The sequence below is a fragment of the Sebastes fasciatus genome, chromosome 18 (assembly GCF_043250625.1).
Source record: "Sebastes fasciatus isolate fSebFas1 chromosome 18, fSebFas1.pri, whole genome shotgun sequence".
Lineage (NCBI taxonomy): Eukaryota > Metazoa > Chordata > Actinopteri > Perciformes > Sebastidae > Sebastes > Sebastes fasciatus.
This window is the reverse complement of record NC_133812.1, coordinates 5,466,484-5,485,366: the sequence shown is the minus strand read 5'-3', so window position 1 is coordinate 5,485,366 and position 18,883 is coordinate 5,466,484. Positions and strand designations below refer to the sequence as shown.

Sequence of the window (18,883 nt, the reverse complement as noted above, 5' to 3'; positions counted from 1 at the left end):
ATATACATACATTTGCATTAAGCAGTAAATACTTGACAAATCTCCCTTTAAGGTACATTTTGAACAGCTAAAAAATGTGTGATTGATTTGCGATTATTCACGATTAACTATGGACAATCACGTGATTAATCGCGATTAAATGTTTTAATCAATTGACAGCCCTAAAAATAACATATCAAAAATAAAATAACATATTTTGAACTGGGTTCAAATCACCTGTATTTATTTATCTACTTTACCTTTATTTACATGTATTAATCAGAGCATTCACAATAATCACTCAAAACCAGCAGGGGATTCTCTCATTGTCCCTTCACTTCCCTGTCGTTTTCCTTCTGTCTGTGGATTGCTATAATGGGGGGGGGGGAGGAGGAATTAAGGCCAAAAGTTGTATTTACAACCACAAAAAGGCAAGCAGGTTAAGAAACCTTGACGTGTTCCATCTATCGATCTTATCTGCACCATTTCAGTACTACGGACAGCGCCGCACCGACACACGCACCCCCTAATCTAGCCATACTCATTTCACCATTTCACCACACAAACACCCCAATCATCAGCAAAGCCCTGATTGTTTGATGGTTCTAAAGATTCTTTCCAGATATTCCTGTGGTGTCTGAAGTCCATCCTGGCTGCACTGGTTTCAAATCGGAAATATTAAACATGTTCAATATTTACGATGGGATATCCTGTTGTGTGTGGGGAACCCCGAGGACAGCCGATGACGCAGTCACGTGGGAAAGAACGATAGCCAATAGACAACGAAGCTGACTGAAGAAGGACGGACAACCACCGCCGTCACGGCGGCCGTGGCTAATGCATGAGCTAATGCTAAACGTGAAGCATAAAGTAGTAGTAAGATGGAGCTCAGAAATGGAGGACCAACTTGTTGAGTTGTGGCAACAACACAAGTGTTTATTTAACGTGTCTCCATGACTTCATCCATATTTTACTTTTCTTTGTGCATTTTCAGTACAAAGTAGTGCAAAAATGAACATCGCTAATTCTTCCTGCCCGTCGTCCGCCATGTTTGTTTACACTAAAGTCACGTTTGATCGAGAGAGATTTTGCAAGATTTCCATTTTTTTATTTGGGACACAACAATCGTCAAGAGTGACTCGACAAAGTCCAACTACCTAAAAACTCGAAAAAGAGCTGCAGTCAAGACCACCTTTGTTGAAATCAAATCAATTCCAAAGGAACCAGGTTCAAAGGTTTGGAGAGACCTACTGTAAATGATTACATAACAAGCTGATTGTGAACCAACTCCACATGGCACATTGTGTTCTATTTCATGGTGAAACCACTACTCTACACCACTGGCAACATACAAATACCACATGATTAATTGATAAAACACACCAACAATTTTTACTGAACTCTTTGTTTTCCTCAATTCTGTTGCTTTCACTTATGACCACTATGATCATTCTAGGTTCACACCATTAAAACAGTCCCATTAAAGTATAAGAATGTTAAATGCCCTCAATATTAAACTATGTGAAATCCAGTGAAAACCCTTGGCGGAAGTTGCATAAGCGAGCCTCGAGTCCAACTGGCTTCCCCTCCTCCTCACATTCCCATCGTCCAGTTGTCTCAGCCTCACTTGGGGGAAGACATCACTCATCGAGGCAGAGTTCCAGTGAACTCTGGTCATTGGAGGAGAGGGCGCTGGGTGTTAAAGGCTTTAAAGGCAGCAATAATACAATATATATTGTGTAAAAGTGGATTCGTGCGGAATCTTTTGTTCAAAGTTCATCGCAAAAAGGGGCAACGAGTTACATTTTAACTGCTCCATAGCACAAAGTATCCAAAAATAGGTATAATATAGGGTCAATATTGTGATATGAGACTTTGGATATCGTAATATGGCATAAGTGTTGCTTTTCTTGGTTTTTACAGTAAATGCTACATTACAATAAAGTGATGACAGCCTGACGAGCCTGTGGACAAGTACCATCACCCCTTACCGTAACCTAAACCTAATTCTAACCGGAACCTTAAAAAAACAAGTCTGAACCCTCAAAACAGGGCTTTGAAGGTCTGTGTGAAGGTGACGACCAGCCAAAATCAGAATCAGAATGTTGTTTATTGCCAGGTGTAAGAGGTATACACTAGGAATTTGCTTTGGTTTTGTTGGTGCAAATGAGCAGTAAAATAACAAAAGAATAGATAAAACGTTAGAATAAAATAAGGATAAAAAAATTTAAATTCTACCTATGTACAATATACAATATAAGCTATAAACAAAAAATAAACATAATATAAACAGATAGTGCAAATATTGCCGGTGTGCAAACAATCACGTACCAGAGAGAGAGAGAAGAAGAGAGAGAGAGAGAGAGAGAGAGAGAGAGAGAGTGTTGGGGGGATAATGTAAAATGTCCTCACTTTCCAAATATGTCCTCACTCTGAAGGTCTAAAACTCCCATTGGTCTTCACAAAGATAGCTGAACAAGAACACCCAAACACCCACACCCACACAGAGAGAGGGGGGGATTTGGGACCCCCATGTGTCTTCAACAAAGGCCTAACATAATGTCTGGTTACATTGTTTACTCAATGAGAAGGTGCATTGCTTTTTAAGAGCAGCATTTAAGCGCCACCTTTCTGTCCCCATGTTTCCAGACAGTCAGTGAACGCACCGCTGCAACTACAACACCTCACACCTGGAGCCCAGAAACCAGTAAACCCACAGCAGCTACTGACACCACATTAGAGACAGTACCGGGGTACTGAAGAAGCTTCATACCACCACCTATACCCCCCCCCACAGCTATATCATTTATAAATAGACTATAGTAACGTTAGCAGTTGTCCCCTCTCTCACCAGGAAACGACATATATCATATTACTGTACCTGCTAGCTGACGTTAGCTAACATAAATATACATTAAAGTAACGTTAAAATGGCAATTTTTTAGCCGGAAATTGGCAAAATGGCAAGTGTGGTCGGTTCAACTCCCATCGTGTCTCGGGTACACGAGCAAGACACCATGAAGCTAACTTTAAGTCCCACTAGGGGACACCTTCAGGGGGAGTCAGCTTCTGGACCTTTCTCATACATGCTGACTTTTGAGGCCGCTTAACGGGACATTCTCACCGACAACCTCGATAGTCCTGTGCCCTGAAGTTAAGGTCTTGAAGCGGAGGTCTGTCCCCCCCCCACCCCCCAGGTATATAAGTTAGTCCCCTCACCTGTCTTGAAGCTGTCCCCCCTAGGTTACAGGTATATTAGTTAGTCCTCTCACCTGTCTTGAAGCTGTCCCTCCTCAGGTATATAAGTGAGTCCCCTCACCTGTCTTGAAGCTGTCCCCCCCCCAGGTATATTAGTTAGTCCTCTCACCTGTCTTGAAGCTGTCCCCCCCCCCCAGGTATATTAGTTAGTCCCTCACCTGTCTTGAAGCTGTCCCCCCCCCCCAGGTATATTAGTTAGTCCCTCACCTGTCTTGAAGCTGTCCCCCCCCCCCAGGTATATTAGTTAGTCCCTCACCTGTCTTGAAGCTGTCCCCCCCCCAGGTATATTAGTTAGTCCCTCACCTCTCTTGAAGCTGTCCCCCCCCCAGGTATATAAGTTAGTCCCCTCACCTGTCTTGAAGCTGCCCCCCCCCCGGGTGTATAAGTTAGTCCTCTCACCTGTCTTGAAGCTGTCCCCCCCCCAGGTATATTAGTTAGTCCCTCACCTGTCTTGAAGCGGAGGTCGTCGTCGTCCTCGGAGCCGAACTCCCGCAGCAGAGAGAGGAACAGAATCCCGAAGGCGTTCTGGATCCCGAACACGGAGCCGTTACACCACATAGCAGCCAGCATGACAACCCAGCCCCAGCCGCCCTCCGGGTGGACGAACTCAACCTCCTCCTCCGATGCTCCGGCCGCCGCTGCCTGCTCCGGTACGGTCACTTTGCTGTCCCCGTTCTCCTTCTTCTCCTCCTCCGCCGGCGGTGAAGGCTTCTCCTCCGCGGGCTCACCGGCCGGCACCTCCTCCGTTGTCCCCGCTGTTTCACCTTCCGGCATGTGGTTCCCTCCTTCTGTCATGGTGCGTTTTTATTTCAGGTTTATATTATTGAAGAGCGAAGAAATATGTATACGTAGGTATGTATACGTCAGCCTCTAGGTAGGAACAAGTCAAACACAGGTTATCTCAGTCTGAGCGGTGCCGGCTGTCGGATTAAAGGTATAAAGTCGCATCCATGGAGGAGTAGCAGTAGTTGGCGGTGCCGCATCTGTCCTCCAGTCGCTGTCAGAGAGCCGCTGTTGCAATATTATAAATAGACAGTAAGGAGGGGGCGGGGCTACGGGGAATCCTGCAGCTGATTGGACGACGTCATTCAAACGTCACCACCAAGAATCGCAGTACAGCTTCAGTAGATTACATATGCACGACTACTTACTTACCGTTATATATATATATATATATATTTTATTTTTTTTATAAATATATTTTTTTTTAAAACTCCTCAATTGGCCGGGCATGGGCCATGCTGCCTCAACACCAGCTGGGCTCCTCCTCCATCTCCTCTCTCCTCCCTCAATGATTTCCTCTGGATAGAAAAGGGCACAAGCCCTGAGCTATCAAACCAGGCTCATGAATTTACGACTGCACGACTACTAATAAACTACTAATCTGTCCATACTAATCTACACAGCTTGATGTTTTCTCCCCCTTCTTCCGGCAGCTCCCTCTCTGCAGTCCTGAGAGATCTCACTTCCTCTTCCCAGCTGCTAAAAATAGACAAACTGCAAGGCAAGTACATGGACACAAATGCAACAATAATGTGCAGAGAGCAGAAGTAAAAGTAGATGTGAGTGAACTGTGTGGTTGGAGATCATAAGACAAAAGAAGCCACATATAATAAATAACAATTTCAGCAGTTTTTGTGGGGGAGATCATTTTTAAAAAATGATGTTGATCTAGAAATGACAAATGATATCAGTAATTTGACTAGAAAACAGTTGCTATTAGGGCTGTCAATCGATTCAAATAGTTAATCGTGATTCATCGCAAATTAATCACACATTCTTTATCTGTTCAAAATGCACCTCAAAGGGAGATTTGTCAAGTATTTAATACGCTTTTCAACATATGCTTACTTTGTGCAAATATATGTATATATTTATTATTGAAAATCAATTAACAACACAGAACAATGACAGATATTGTCCAGAAACCCTCACAGGTATTGCATTTAGCATAAAACAATATGCTCAAATCATAACATGGCAAACTGCAGCCCAACAGGCAACAACAGCTGTCAGTGTGTCAGTGTGCTGACTTGACTGTGACTTGCCCCAAACTGCATGTGATTATCATAAAGTGGGCATGTCTGTAAAGGGGAGACTTGTGGGTACCCATAGAACCCATTTTCATTCACATGTCTTGAGGTCAGAGGTCAAGGGACCCCTTTGAAAATGGCCATGACTGTTCTTCCTCTTGCCAAAATTTAGCGCGAGTTTGGAGCGTTATTTAACCTCCTAATTTTTTTTCCCGAAATTATTTAAGCACCAACACTGGTACTAGAGACACAATGACAACAACCTGTAACTCATGTACCAACCTTCTGAACCAATTCTGCTAAAATACAAGCACAGATCCTGTTTTACACTCAGACTGTAGTTCTAAACCACACATTTTGTTCCCCAAAACTCTACACACAATTCTCTACATCTGGCTCAATCTACATGAAAACAATCTCTCGTGTTCACAGGGAACACCCTGCCGTTCTACCCACTACCCATCCACCCTAACTACTTACATGTTCAATTAGCCTGACTGCATATTGAACAATTGTGCTTCAGCAACAAAAGGGCCACAGGTGAGCTCTTGTGTTTTGGAGCAATGGATGCAATCACAGAAGGGAGAGAGAGAGAGAGGCATAGTAAGAGGAGTGAGAGGAAGAGGAACGCCAAACTTGAGCACGTTCACAGAAGGCAAGGTAAGAAATCTTCTCTCATCACAGTATTGTAGTACTTCATATCAATACAGTACTCAATGACTGAGTGTGGTTAGATTCCCGGTTCCTACTATCTGCATGTCGTAGTGACCTTGAGCGAGACACTGGTTGCTCTCCGGGTGCTTCACAGCAGCTCACTGCTTCTAAATGCTTAGGATGGGTTAAATGCAGAGGTCAAATTTCATGTATGTACCTGTATGTATAGGATGAATCTAACATAGTTTAAGTTGTTTTTTATTGTAAGTGGACCATAGTACTGTAAACGGAAAGTATGTTTCATATATTTATTGTATTGGGAACTATATTCCTACTTACAGTTTACATTTGCAGTCTTGTTTATATTACAGTATCTTTTTGTTTCTATATTTGAGTATGAAAACATACAAAAATATACGTAGTAACACTGAACATGCAAAAGGCATAGGTCCCTGATAAGGCTTTCATATTATTAGTGTTTTCAATGGAGCACATCAGTGTTCAACTGGTTCTTAGAAATGTCTATTCATATGTTTGTCATGTCTGTCAACAATTTAAAAATGTGTAAAGGAGGAATGCATATTTGCTTTTTGTAATAGTTTGGTAAATAGTCCTAACTAGGAGACAGAAGAAATAAAGAGTGAGAGGGATTTCTGTTGTGAGTGAAGAACACGTGAGCGAAGAACACGTGAGCACCCAGACAGTGAAGTGGTAAGGCGTCAGATTAGAGACTGTAAATTGGATTGAACTGGAAAAATATCACATTACCTAGATTGTTTAATCCTGGAGGTGATGTTGTTCCAGTAGTCTGCTAGTTGAGCAGCGTGTTCGGCTGTCAAACAGCAAACTCTAGTGGTGCTACAGTGTTAGGAATCTCATTCATAGTACATTTTCAGTAGTACGTTTTTAAAGGTTTCATGTTTATGTTGCAGGACATGACAACATATTTAGATGCTATTTTTGTCTTCTATCATTTAAAGAAACAAAGCTGGAGACTTTCCTAAAGTGTAGTGTTCTGGAAATGAAGCTTTAATTATCAAGCCTCGACATTATGAACACGGCCTCTTTCTACTCATCCCCAAATCCCCCCCAAAAAACGCTTTTAAAAAGATTATGAGTCCACATAAACACATTCAAAAATCATTTTCAAAATAGCACTTATACCTGCAACCTGATCTCCTTTCTGTGCAGTCAAAGGAACTACTGGTGGTGAGTTCTAACCGTAGAAACATGGCACTGTGGTATTTTAATAACTGTTTTATTCAAATTTAGCTAGAGAGAAAGACCGGTTACCCTGTGACTGATAAAAGCTTCACACCGTTTGGGAAGAACAGAATGAGGGCAAATATAGCCTGACTTTATGACGTGAACATAAGGAAAAGAAGTCAAAAGAGACGCAGATAAATTGTCTAAAAATTAAAGCTCTAAACTCGACGTAGTTTAGAGAGTGTTTTATTTCCTTTAAAGTGAGTGCCGACAGTGAAATTACATTTTTACACTCCGATTCATAGAAGACAATTCAGCTAATTTCGGGCAGACTTCCCCTTCAACTGCCAATCACGTGTTGGACTTTTGCTGATGCTTGTGTGGTTTAACCAGAGAACTGAGCGAACACACTCCTGATGCTCTAGACAGAGAAGTATCTGAAAGTCACATGGAGAAGGGGAGACAACAGGGGTAGGGATAATAGATCCTCTCTGCTCACAGATGAGCACACGGTCAGTCTTATAAATGTGTGTGTGTGTGTGTGTGTGTGTGTGTGTGTGTGTGGGGGGGGGGGCGTTCACAGCCAGCTCAGCTCTCCACTTTGGGGACTTTGGCTTCATGTCCTTCCTGGTCCTTGTCTTCAGCGACCACCGGTCCCCTCCTCTTCCTCAGGCCCTTCATCTTACGTGTCTGCAGCTTGGACAGGTCCTGCTTCTGCATGTGCACCCGGCCGAACTTGGTACCGAAGGCATTGTGGGAAATGTTCTTCTTCTTCCTGGCCTGTAACGGTGATGAAGAGAAGCATTAAACGACGATGTCAGTTTGACAAATTAACTTGCGTATATTCAGAGAACTTTCTTTTTGGTCATTTTAATGATTTGCTCAACAATACAGCGACATAAATACCGGCATAGAAAGTCAGTTTGTACCAAAGGCCCCACTCTCCAACTACTGCTACCTCTCTCCATAACATCCACCCCTCATCCCTGACAGAATGCAATTTTTGGGATGGTGGTTGTTCTATTTTTTGTTTTATTTTGACACAGTGGTTTGTGCGTGATTGGCATTTTATTATTATTGTTAGATTAATTTATATATTTTTTAGCAAAATTAGCAGCGTCTCCCTATATGAGACGATGTTGGTCATTTCATTAGTCAGTCACTGTGTATCGGTCGTAGTTTTAAATAGCTTTACAGTTGGTAAAATCATCTTATTCCACACTGTGTGACAGTATACTCTGTATCAGCTCGTTACACAGTATTTATTCAATATTAACATCAAATGGAAATATTCCCCAAAATTCAGATATTCACATATTTGTAAATTCAGGATTTCTTCTAGAAGTAAAAAAAAAAAAAAAAAATAGTTCTGAACTTTCTCTGCCCAATGTCAGTGGGGTGTGAGAAGTTTAATGCTAATGTTAGCATTAACCTTGAAGTACAGATAAGTAGAGCTCAGCCTGGTTAAAGGTAGACCAATGACGGGTACACATTACACGAAAATCAAGCTGATTTTGGGCCTGATTCCTCCCTCCTGACAATCGCCAGCAAAGCCCTGATTTTTTGATGGTTCTAGAGATCATCTTTCCAGATGTTCCTGTGGTGTGAGGTATGTTAAGAATGTTTTTTTACATCCCCCTTATCGGCTCGGAAGTCAGTTTTCAAATCATAAATATTAAACATGTTCAGTATTTCCGATAGGATAACTTGTCGGGAACCCCAAGGACAGCCGATGACGCAGTCACGTTGTAAAGAACGATAACCAATAGAGAACCAAGCTGACCGATGAAGGAAGGACAACCATCGGCGTCATGGCGGCCGCGGCTAATGCGTGAGCTAATGCGTGAGCTAATGCTAAACGTGAAGCATAAAGTAGTTGTAAGATGGAGCTCAGAGATGGAGGACCAACTTGTTGATTTGTGGCAAAAACGCGAGTGTTTATTTAACGCGTCTCCATGACTTCATCCATCCATCCTTCCTTTACAAAGTAAAAACTAACATCACTAATTCTTCCTGCCCGTCGTCCGCCATGTTTGTTTACAATAAAGTCACGTTTGATCGCGAGAGATTTTGCGAGTTTTCCGTTTTTTTAGTGGGGACTCTTGTTGTTCATGAATGAATCTGTTAGTGTGTGGTGTGCTGTCTTGGCCAAATTGTTGCTTTCCACACACTGTAGGAACCAAACTGTTAAATTTAACATTACATGTCGTTACATTTTCAACATCTGTTAAGATCTGAAAAATCTGTTAGTGTGGGCCAGCCTTAAGTCTGACAATGCAGAGTGGAAGAGGTTGTAAAATGGTAACCACACAGAGGTTAAACCTTCACATTTAGGCAACAACATGGTCTGTCCTCTGGCGCCATCTTCAGCACAAACTAAATTTTTTCAATCCACTGATGGTCAGGATCTAAGAACAGCAACGTTGCTGTTTTTTTTTTGGTGTAATGACCAGTGCAGCCGCGTGGGGTCATTACTGTTGCTATAATAGACTCTCAGTATTAATAGCTTGGTCATAGGCATAGCTGAATGAACGTAGCGGAAAGAAAGCTCCTGTTAAGATGGATTATCCAACATTTACCCAGTAAGCACACCTCTCAATTTAATGTCATTCCCATCAAAGGAAAGCTGAGAGAGTCAGGACAGATGTTGGTGATGTTTACCTTCAGAGCTTTGGGCCGTCTGTGAGACAACTTGTACAAGTCATCTGAAGCCAGATGTGATCTTCTTAAGACAAGGTCAAACGATGGCCCGATCTCCTCGAGCTCTATGCGTGGTGTGCGGCACCCGGACTTCTTCAACAGACACCTGCAATGACACATGACATCAATCAATATATCTGTTGTAGAGATGATATGCGTGTCTGGCGTGTACCAACATCGGAATTTTCTTTCAAAAAGGGTCTTAAAAGAGGATCAGAACATGAGGTGGTCACTGGCCACGGTGACAGGTAAATTATTTTTCAACCAGAAGAACACAACTTTGTGATCAGTTTAGATGCAAACTTTTCTTCACCAATTCTTAATATAGTTTTAAAACTAATCTAACTGACCTGTAGCTGCGCATGAAGATTTTCCCATCCAGGGCTGTGAAGTGCAGAACATGTTCTAAACCTGCCAGACGCACCGCCGACACGGTGGGACCTCTGAAGAAGTCTGAAAGGTGACATGGAGATTAGTCGTAGAACAGGAATAAAGGAAATCTAGAGACCGGTTCACAGAGTATAGTTGGTGTTTACCTATGAGCAGACTCTTCAGACGTTTGTGCTCGTTGTCTATATCAAAAGCCTCCCCTGCAAACACGAGCATCGGTTTGGTCCCCTCAGGACATTTGCTGGTCTGCAACAGAAAGAAAGAACACAACTGTTTGGAATTACCAGTTTCCTCTCAATTGCTGCAAGACCGGACAGAAAAAAACCTGATGGCTCATGTGTAACTATGTACAAGTCATCTGAAGAAAGAAAAGGTAGTTGCGGGAATTCCCTTCAAACAAGCTAAAATGCATTTTGGTCCTTTTATTGCAAATGTCCTAATAACCTAGAAGTGACTAACAACACTAACTTACACAGTAACTACTCCAATGTTTCACAATCATAATTTGCTGCTTTGTGGTCAGACAGTGGCCTTTCAAACAACAACGTCGCTGCCGTATTTATGCCTGGATGACTTTATGTTGAGTGTTGATGGAGCAGCTGTATAGCCTGGCACTGATCCATCCAAACTCCATTCAGAAAACAAGCAATTTAAAAGTTGTTTGCTTGTCGTCTTGCAGACAGACCTGACAAAGCATGAATTCAGACTTTTTACAAATCTGCATCATTATGTAGTTATTTCAGCATCATTTAGATCTGTTTATTGATATTAAATCACAGCAAAATCTGTTTATACCTCAGACACCGGTTTAACCAGTGCTCTAAATCAGTGCTCAAGGTTTATCAGGTAACCGTAGCAACAACACAGATGCTTCATGCTGCTTAAGCCCACTAAAAGTAAAAAGGATGACAGTTTAAATACACTGACCCTTGAACCCAGTTTGACTACAAGATTGAAAATCCAACAGGAAACACAGAAGCATTACCTTGATGTCGCTCAGAGAGACGTACTTCTCAACTCCAACTTCTATCATATCCAGCACGTGAAAGTCAAACAGGCGACCTGCAAGCAAACCAAAGGAAACAGTGACACACACATCAACTGTATAGAAATGACATCTAACTGGTCTCTCAATGTATGTTTTAAACTGAGAGAGTAATAGAGAGAGAGAAAAGAGAGTTTACCAAATATGAGGTTGTTGGGTCGTTTCTTGTTGTGGGAGCCGAACAGAAACAGAGAGCAGTCCGTCTTCTTGGAGAAAAATTCCTGATCGAGAATTAAATGATTAGTAATAAAACTGGAAAACATGTTCACAGATTTCATTGTAATAAATCATCATTTGGGGTGTTTCTAGTACACTCACCAGTGATGTTGAGTCCTCAAACGGCCGGGTTATGTTCTTCCTGAAAAGCAAATACACATTTTATACACTCCAGTTAGCTCAACAGGTTTCCTAACACTCACTCGTAGATAATAATCAACTGTGTTGACTTCAACAGTTTTTATTTACCACTAAAGATTCGTTTTTCAAACTGAACTTCGATTTGATATCTAATTTGCTCAGCTGAATTCAGCAATGGTTCTGATGGATTATGTCTTTAACACTTCCAGACGTGAACACATCACCCACGTACTTTACTATCTCCATTGGCTTCCAGTTCACTTTAGAATTGATTTCAAGCTCTTGATGTTTGTTTTTTTAAGCCATTAACGGCCTCGCCCCACCCTATTTGTCCGAGATTTTAACTCTCCGCGAGCATAATAGGGCTTTGCGGTCATCATGTCAACTTTTTTTTAGAAGTCCCGAGGTCGAGGTATAAGCTGGGGGTGATCGTGCTTTTGTTAATTAACACGGGGGACACGGGATTAAAAGTGATATATTTCATTTCATGGGGACTTTTAATATTCCTATTGGTTTACATCTTTAAAAGGATCTAAGAAAACAACTAAAATCCTGCTGAATTCAGAAAGGAAAGGTTAAGGAAATTGTCATTTTTGCTCAAATAAGTAGTTTATTTTGCTGTCAACATCCATGTTTCATTCTCAGTGGAAAACGGCACATGAAATTAAATTACAAAAAAATACTTAATTAGTTCTTAAAAAATAGCATTCAAATAGTTATATTAAGATTTAGTTGTTATTATGAAGGGAAATATAGAAAGTTTTGCCCGAGGAAAACAAAACAAATGTACATGTCAAGTCAAGTTTATTTATCCGTCATATTTATAAAGCACATTTGATACGACAGGCTCAGTGTATCCTAGTAGTAATTTCACTTACTTCTTGTACAGCACAGCATTGGGCTTCTTCAGGGAATACTGCAGAGAAAAGATTTATTGTGTGAATTCATAATTGTGCTAGTGAATCAGCAGTTTTCATTTAACACTCAGACCCACAATAGACCCGTTTTTGTCTTGCCCAAATTATCTACCCACTTTCAATGTGGGTAGTGAGTTTAACCTGCGGCGGTGGGGACCACAGCGGATGCCGGAAAAAAACGCAGCGACCTGCGGCGAAAAGTTGAAACAGGATAAACTTTTGGAGAAACTTAACCCAACGTCACGCTGCGGTGGCCGATCATTTAACTGGAGATCCAGAGCTGTGCAACCGCGCCATGAGGGAACAAAGGACATTAATCGTTGTGTAGTTGCTTGGTGTTAATAGACCATTAAAAGTGACACTCCCACACCGCCACACAACCCTGCACTAATAGACGCAACATCTGATTTGGAGTCACAAACCTTTCGAAAGCCGTAGTCCGTTTGGCTAGTCCGAATTAGAGTGAAGTTGATACTTTTGGTTCGTTTTCTGTTTTGTCTGGTTTGGTTTCACAGTGCACAAATTAAAGGGGACCAAATTAAAAAAATTATTTGCTGAGGGGAGTGTACGGAGTGAATTTATCTTTTTCATCTCAAGAGCTGCCACTTATCTGCAGGGAATCGCAGACTTTGATGCTGCTGAAGTGTTTTCACTTTGATCTACTATCCGCACGAATCCCTTCTCCGGTTTATCTCCCAATGACTTTACAAACGTCCCTGTTTTTGTAGATTTTTATCATATTCTGTATGTTCTCTTCGGCCTAGCCGTCAAGCAAACATCAGACTTCTGCAGAAGTCCAGGTCAGTCCTCTCCCACTCATGTTAACCTGTTGTATACAAAAGGCCATCTCAACAAAAGGCCACACAGACAGCCTGCGTTTTGGTTCGCTTGGAAACGGTCTGAGATCACCTCTCGCAAGTGGTCTCGCACCGGTTGTTTTGGTCCGCACCAGAGTACAATTTCTGCTTTCACAACTGCCACCAGAGTTCAGTTAAAACTGACTAAATGTTGGCTTGTGAAAGCACCCTCAGGCACTTAACCCCTGCATGGATAGTCAAAATCCACAATCGGGATTTCCTTGACATAGTTTTTACTAACATAACACGTTTTAATAACATGATATTAATGACTTTCATTGTAGAGATTATGGACAGGAGTCATTGCTGGTAACAGCTTTTTTCAACAAGGAAAGGAGCAGAGAGAACACATATCTAAAAAAGGTTCTTCCTACGTGACTTTTCGACCCGTTTGACTTCTCGGTTTTGCTAACCAGGTCACATCTGACGTCTTACTGGCAAACACAACAGCAGGTCACATTCAGGTCAAGTCACACGCCTTATACTGTATGTGCAAACCTACATGACAATAAAGTGTTTCTGATTCTGAGGTCAGCCTGTAGACTGAAGTAGGAGGTAGTGATGTGAGTGATGCATGCATTTAGGTCTAATTACACCCACATTACCAGAACACAGTGGGTCAAAGGGGTACTGTTTAAATGTTCTGTGTTTCCAAACAGAGTCATTCACACATAATCACACAATGAAATCCAGGTGACCAGAAGACAGAAGTGCTTAGCATACATTTAACCCCCCCAATTTTGAACTCAAACAGACTCACAGCGTTCCAAAAGCTGCTCTGGTACCTCACGATCCATTTAACTCTTGTTTGTCACATGTGATGTGTGCCTGAGTTCAAATCTGTATCTGTATTGGACGTAGCTGAATTATTAGATTGTTTGCGTCTCTTTCAATTAATCTGCAAATTTCAGTGGATTTTTTTTTTTTATTATTTTGAATTACACAGGGTCTACTTTTTTAAACTAACGAAGTTAGCATCGCCCTGGTTCCCTCGACAAAAAGCCAATGGGATTGTTCCATTGGGTTTCTGATTATTGCAGAAAATAAACTCTGTGGCAAACACACATTTATGATATAATCTTCACAAATGAACACCACTTTTATGATTTTTTGAAGGGTGAATGCAATCGCCAGAAGTAAAAAGCTAATGTTAGGCTATAAACGAACTACACCACGGTCGCATGAGTGCGAGTATACACAACGAGGCTGTAAAGGAGGACGAGTCGGTGTGATGACGTTTAGTAGTCTCATTTAGCCACTTGTTGGCAACTGCCATTTTTAACACACGTAAAGGCTTCAATATTCACGTGTTTAATGTCGTAGAACAAAACTTTAAAATCTCTTCAGCTTGTGTTAACCACAGACCTTATTTCAGGCATTTTACTAAAAACCCATTGACTTCCAGACGATGGAACCAGAAGTGCTAAAATGACCATTTCTGGGTTTTAGGACTCATTCCTGCAGCACTCTATTGCGAAGAAAAAATAAAGAGCTACTAAAAGAACTTTAACAGAAGAAGAACACAGTGTGATGTCGTCGTGTCTACAATTATCTTCTAACATCTGGAGACTGATAAAGAGGGCTATTAAAGCTTTATAACAGCCCAATGCATCATCAGGTGACTTACTATGTCCTTGAGGGCCTGGGTGATGGTCTGACTGGTGTTCCCCCCTTTCATAATCATGGCGATCTTCACATCCTCAGTCAGCTTGGGCGCTCTGTTATCCAAGAAGCGTTTGGAGCGCTTGGTCTTGGGTTTTCTGAGAACGGACACAAACAAACACGGGGGAAGATGACAAACTGACAGTGCTGCTCACTGCTACACTAAATAACAAAAACAGAGCCAAAGAAGAGTCACGACATGTCACTTCAGAAATAAATGAGTGTTAAACATGGCATTGATTCTCAGGAGCTTTTAATTGTTTATTCTGCTGGTTATCAATCTCATCCGTTTTACAGCCTGTTCATGCTGAGCAAAGAAACACATGAATGCTCCTTAAATCTAACAATTGCAATTGATTTCTTTTCTATCCTTTGCCAAGTTAATATAAATATAATAAACATAAAACTGTTTAAAAGAGTTTATTGTGCTCAAGAGAAAGTTGTTGAAAGGACAGCTGATATTTTACCTAACCCCCTTTGAGGGAAATGTATCCTAATTTAGATCTTTAGTGGTCTTTAATAGAGTAATTATGATAAATATTATAGCTTCACAAATTAGAAAACAATCATACTTTTCATGTTTCAGATGATTTCTTAACATTTCATAATACCGTTATGTTTTTGGCCTTTGGTTCGGCTAAATGGGCCATATTAACATTACTTTAGACTTCAGTAATTTGATGGGAATATGTTAGTATTAGGACTGCAATAACACATTAACACTAATTTGTTTTGACGCCACTAATTTCTTTAACGCATTAACGTAACTTGTGGTTTTTAGGTTGTAGCGGGCTCAGTTTTAAAGCTAGAGCGAAGATACTGGCTCCATATGAAACTAGAAAAACCTAATGAATCCATTGGTTCCAAAAAAGTATAAACTGTCATGGCCATTTTGAAAGGGGTCCCTTGACCTCTGATCTCCAGATATTTGAATGAAAATGGGTTCTCTGGGTACCCACGAGTCTCCTCTTTACAGACATGCCCACTTTATGATAATCACATGCAGTTTGGGGCAAGTCATAGTCAAGTCAGCACACTGACACACTGACAGCTGTTGTTACCTGTTGGGCTGCAGTTTGCCATGTTATGATGTGAGCATATATTTAATGCTAAATGCAGTACCTGTGAGGGTTTCCTTGACAATATTTGTCATTGTTTTGTGTTGGTAATTGATTTCCAATAATAAATATATACATACATTTACATAAAGCAGCATATTTGCCCACTCCCATGTTGATAAGAGTATTAAATAATTGACAAATCTCCCTTTAAGGTACAGATAAAAAATGTGCAATTAATTTACAATTGATTGCGATTAACTATGGACAATCATGGCATTAATCAGGATTACATAATTTAATCGATTGTCAGCCCTAATTATTATATAAACTTAAGGAAAACTGAGTTCATTAAAACATCTACAAATTAAGTGATAATTAAAATAATTGTTCATTTCATACCCATCTAGACTAACCTGAGCATCATCATTGTCCCTCTTCCTCTCATCTATACTGTACACTGACTGTGCAATATCATTACTACTCAGGTGTAATTCTCACTGTGCAATATCATTTTCCACTTGTGCAATTTTGTTAATAGTCTGTTTATTGTCAATACTGTATATACTGCTCCTATTTTTATACTTCCTTCTATTTAAATGGTTCATATTTTGTTACACTTTGTTTAGCTCTTTTCTTACTGTGTTAGTTGATGCATCTTCTTTTTGGCACTATCCCCTTTGCTGCTGTACACTGCTAATTTCCCCACTGCGGGACTAATAAAGGAATATCTGATCTGATCTTATTTCAGGTTCTAACATGTTATATCTGATCATATTGATATGTACCCTTTGTTGGAAAATAAAATGGGGACAAACTTTCTTCCCCTATATGCTGAAAAATGTTATCTGTTACTACAACACAACAGTCCACCTTATACCTCACATTAAATGGTGTGTGTGGTTAACCTGCTCATGGTTATACAATACAGGACAGTAAGAAGAGGCTTTGAACACCATCGTACCTCACCATTATAAATCACTAGTACATTTACTTTAAATGTATATACTTAATTTAATACATGCTGAATAGACTAACAACTAGATAGTTTGTGATACTAGAATAACATCTTTATTCTGCTTCTCTGTCATTGTTGTGCATTTGATAAATAAAGGACTTAATGTATTACACATTGATGTACTCCAGTCTTCTCCTGGTGTTTCAGTAGGACAGGTCACCCCACCAAACTCTGGATAACAGTTTACTGATGTATCTGAGATAACTAATTTAACGCGTTAGTTAACCCGGTTACATGTTAACGTGACTGACAGTTCAACACTAACTTCACATTAGTGGTTTGTATTGAATGTAGCTGACGAGTAGAGAGAGCAGAGAGAGCTGTGTCTACAGCACATGAAGCTAATGTTAGCAACACGTCCATGCTCGGCTAACTAACGTTAGCGGTCTCTTAACGACGTCAGTTTAACGAGTCCTGAACAAGAAGAGAGACACAGAGAGAGACAAACACGGAGAGTTCACAAGAATATAACGTCAAACTTACACTATACCGCCTAAGTGCGTCATGTTTGTGTGTTTCTTGGTCTTCCTGATAGACAGTACCACGAGTCCTCACGATGCAGCTCCTCCACGTGAATCACAGCGGCGGAAGACAACACTGGTGATTTTCTTCTTCTTTGGTGGAGCAGCGGTTGACTTCCGGCTCCGAGTGAATTACCGCCATCTAGTCTCCAAACTAAACCAAACTAAACCAACCAAAGCTCTTTTGACATCCCAAATATACAAACAAATTGATATATAAAGAAAATATTAACAAATGAAGTATAGAAATTTCAAATATCTAGTCATTTCCCTTGTACTAAATGTCATCGCTTATTTTCATTTATAATATCTTTCTATTTTAATTGTATGTAATTTAATTTAATCTTTTTTCTGTCTTTAGTCTCATGTTGTCCATGTCATATATTGATGATTTATAAGTTATGAGGTAAAATCTTAATTTTCTTGTTCCAAGAAAAACTGTATTGTTGAAAGAATTCAATAAAAAAAAAAAAGTTTGTGACCCGGCTGCCGTGTTGAGATCAGTTGAGGAAATACCAAGCACCGCCCACCAGCCGGAGCAAACTCTCTCATTTTACAACTAAACAGTACACTACAAGATGTTTCTGAAAACATTTGAGGAAAGAAATAGGCATTAACGTAACAGAATATTGATTCATATTTGATCAGCGCTGCCTAGTTTGACCGTTTGATCGGAGGTTGTGAGTGATTGACAGCTAGATTTTTTAAAGCCTGAAAACAGAGCCATGAGGAGGTGCAGAAGTCTAATTATCTCTCACAACACTTGAATTACATTATGCTGAAAGGTTATTATGGAATTTTTGCCTAATGATGCCAAAAGCATTCTGCCTACTGAAGCTTTGACTGGAAACACAACTGAACGACCTGTGGACATCAGATGGACTCTATTAGTCCACGAGCCCAGAACAAAAAAAATCACATATTGGTACCACCTGAGGTGGCAAAGTCTAGTAATGATTTTTGTAATCCTCCATGTGTGGGGGGGACATATTCTGATATGATAAAAGTGGCAGCTTAGTTGATGCCTAGTTGCATCCTTGTTTCTTTATATGCAGGCAGTATGTATATTCAAAATCTACTGTCGTTATATTTTTTTCTAGGCTGCAATGTTATAATAATTGAGTACTTTATGCGGTAGTGATGTTTGTGAATGTGCTACAAGGCTTCCGCCACAGGGTGGTGCCTTTGAGTTAGTCCAGCAAGTTTTGAGGCAGAATTAGAAGAACAA

At 40.5% G+C, this 18,883-nt stretch overlaps 2 protein-coding genes across 2 annotated transcripts in view; both read right to left on the bottom strand.

Annotated features, from left to right (window-relative positions):
• Positions 1-4,254, bottom strand: part of slc16a10 (solute carrier family 16 member 10) — a 47,013-nt gene extending 42,759 nt beyond the window's left edge. The window contains exon 1 of the mRNA XM_074616100.1: positions 3,684-4,254. Within this exon, the coding sequence (XP_074472201.1) occupies positions 3,684-4,032 (349 nt within the window). The 5' untranslated portion in view covers positions 4,033-4,254. The remainder of the gene's footprint in view (positions 1-3,683) is intronic.
• Positions 4,255-7,325: 3,071 nt separating this feature from the next.
• rpf2 (ribosome production factor 2 homolog) lies at positions 7,326-17,779 on the bottom strand. Its single transcript, XM_074616112.1, has 10 exons — positions 17,618-17,779; positions 15,024-15,156; positions 12,501-12,538; positions 11,584-11,623; positions 11,405-11,486; positions 11,206-11,282; positions 10,367-10,466; positions 10,181-10,283; positions 9,792-9,936; positions 7,326-7,910 (listed from the first exon to the last, which is right to left on the bottom strand). The coding sequence occupies exons 1-10, from the start codon at positions 17,638-17,640 to the stop codon at positions 7,719-7,721; spliced, it is 933 nt and encodes a 310-aa protein (XP_074472213.1). The 5' UTR covers positions 17,641-17,779; the 3' UTR covers positions 7,326-7,718.
• Positions 17,780-18,883: the final 1,104 nt, after the last annotated feature.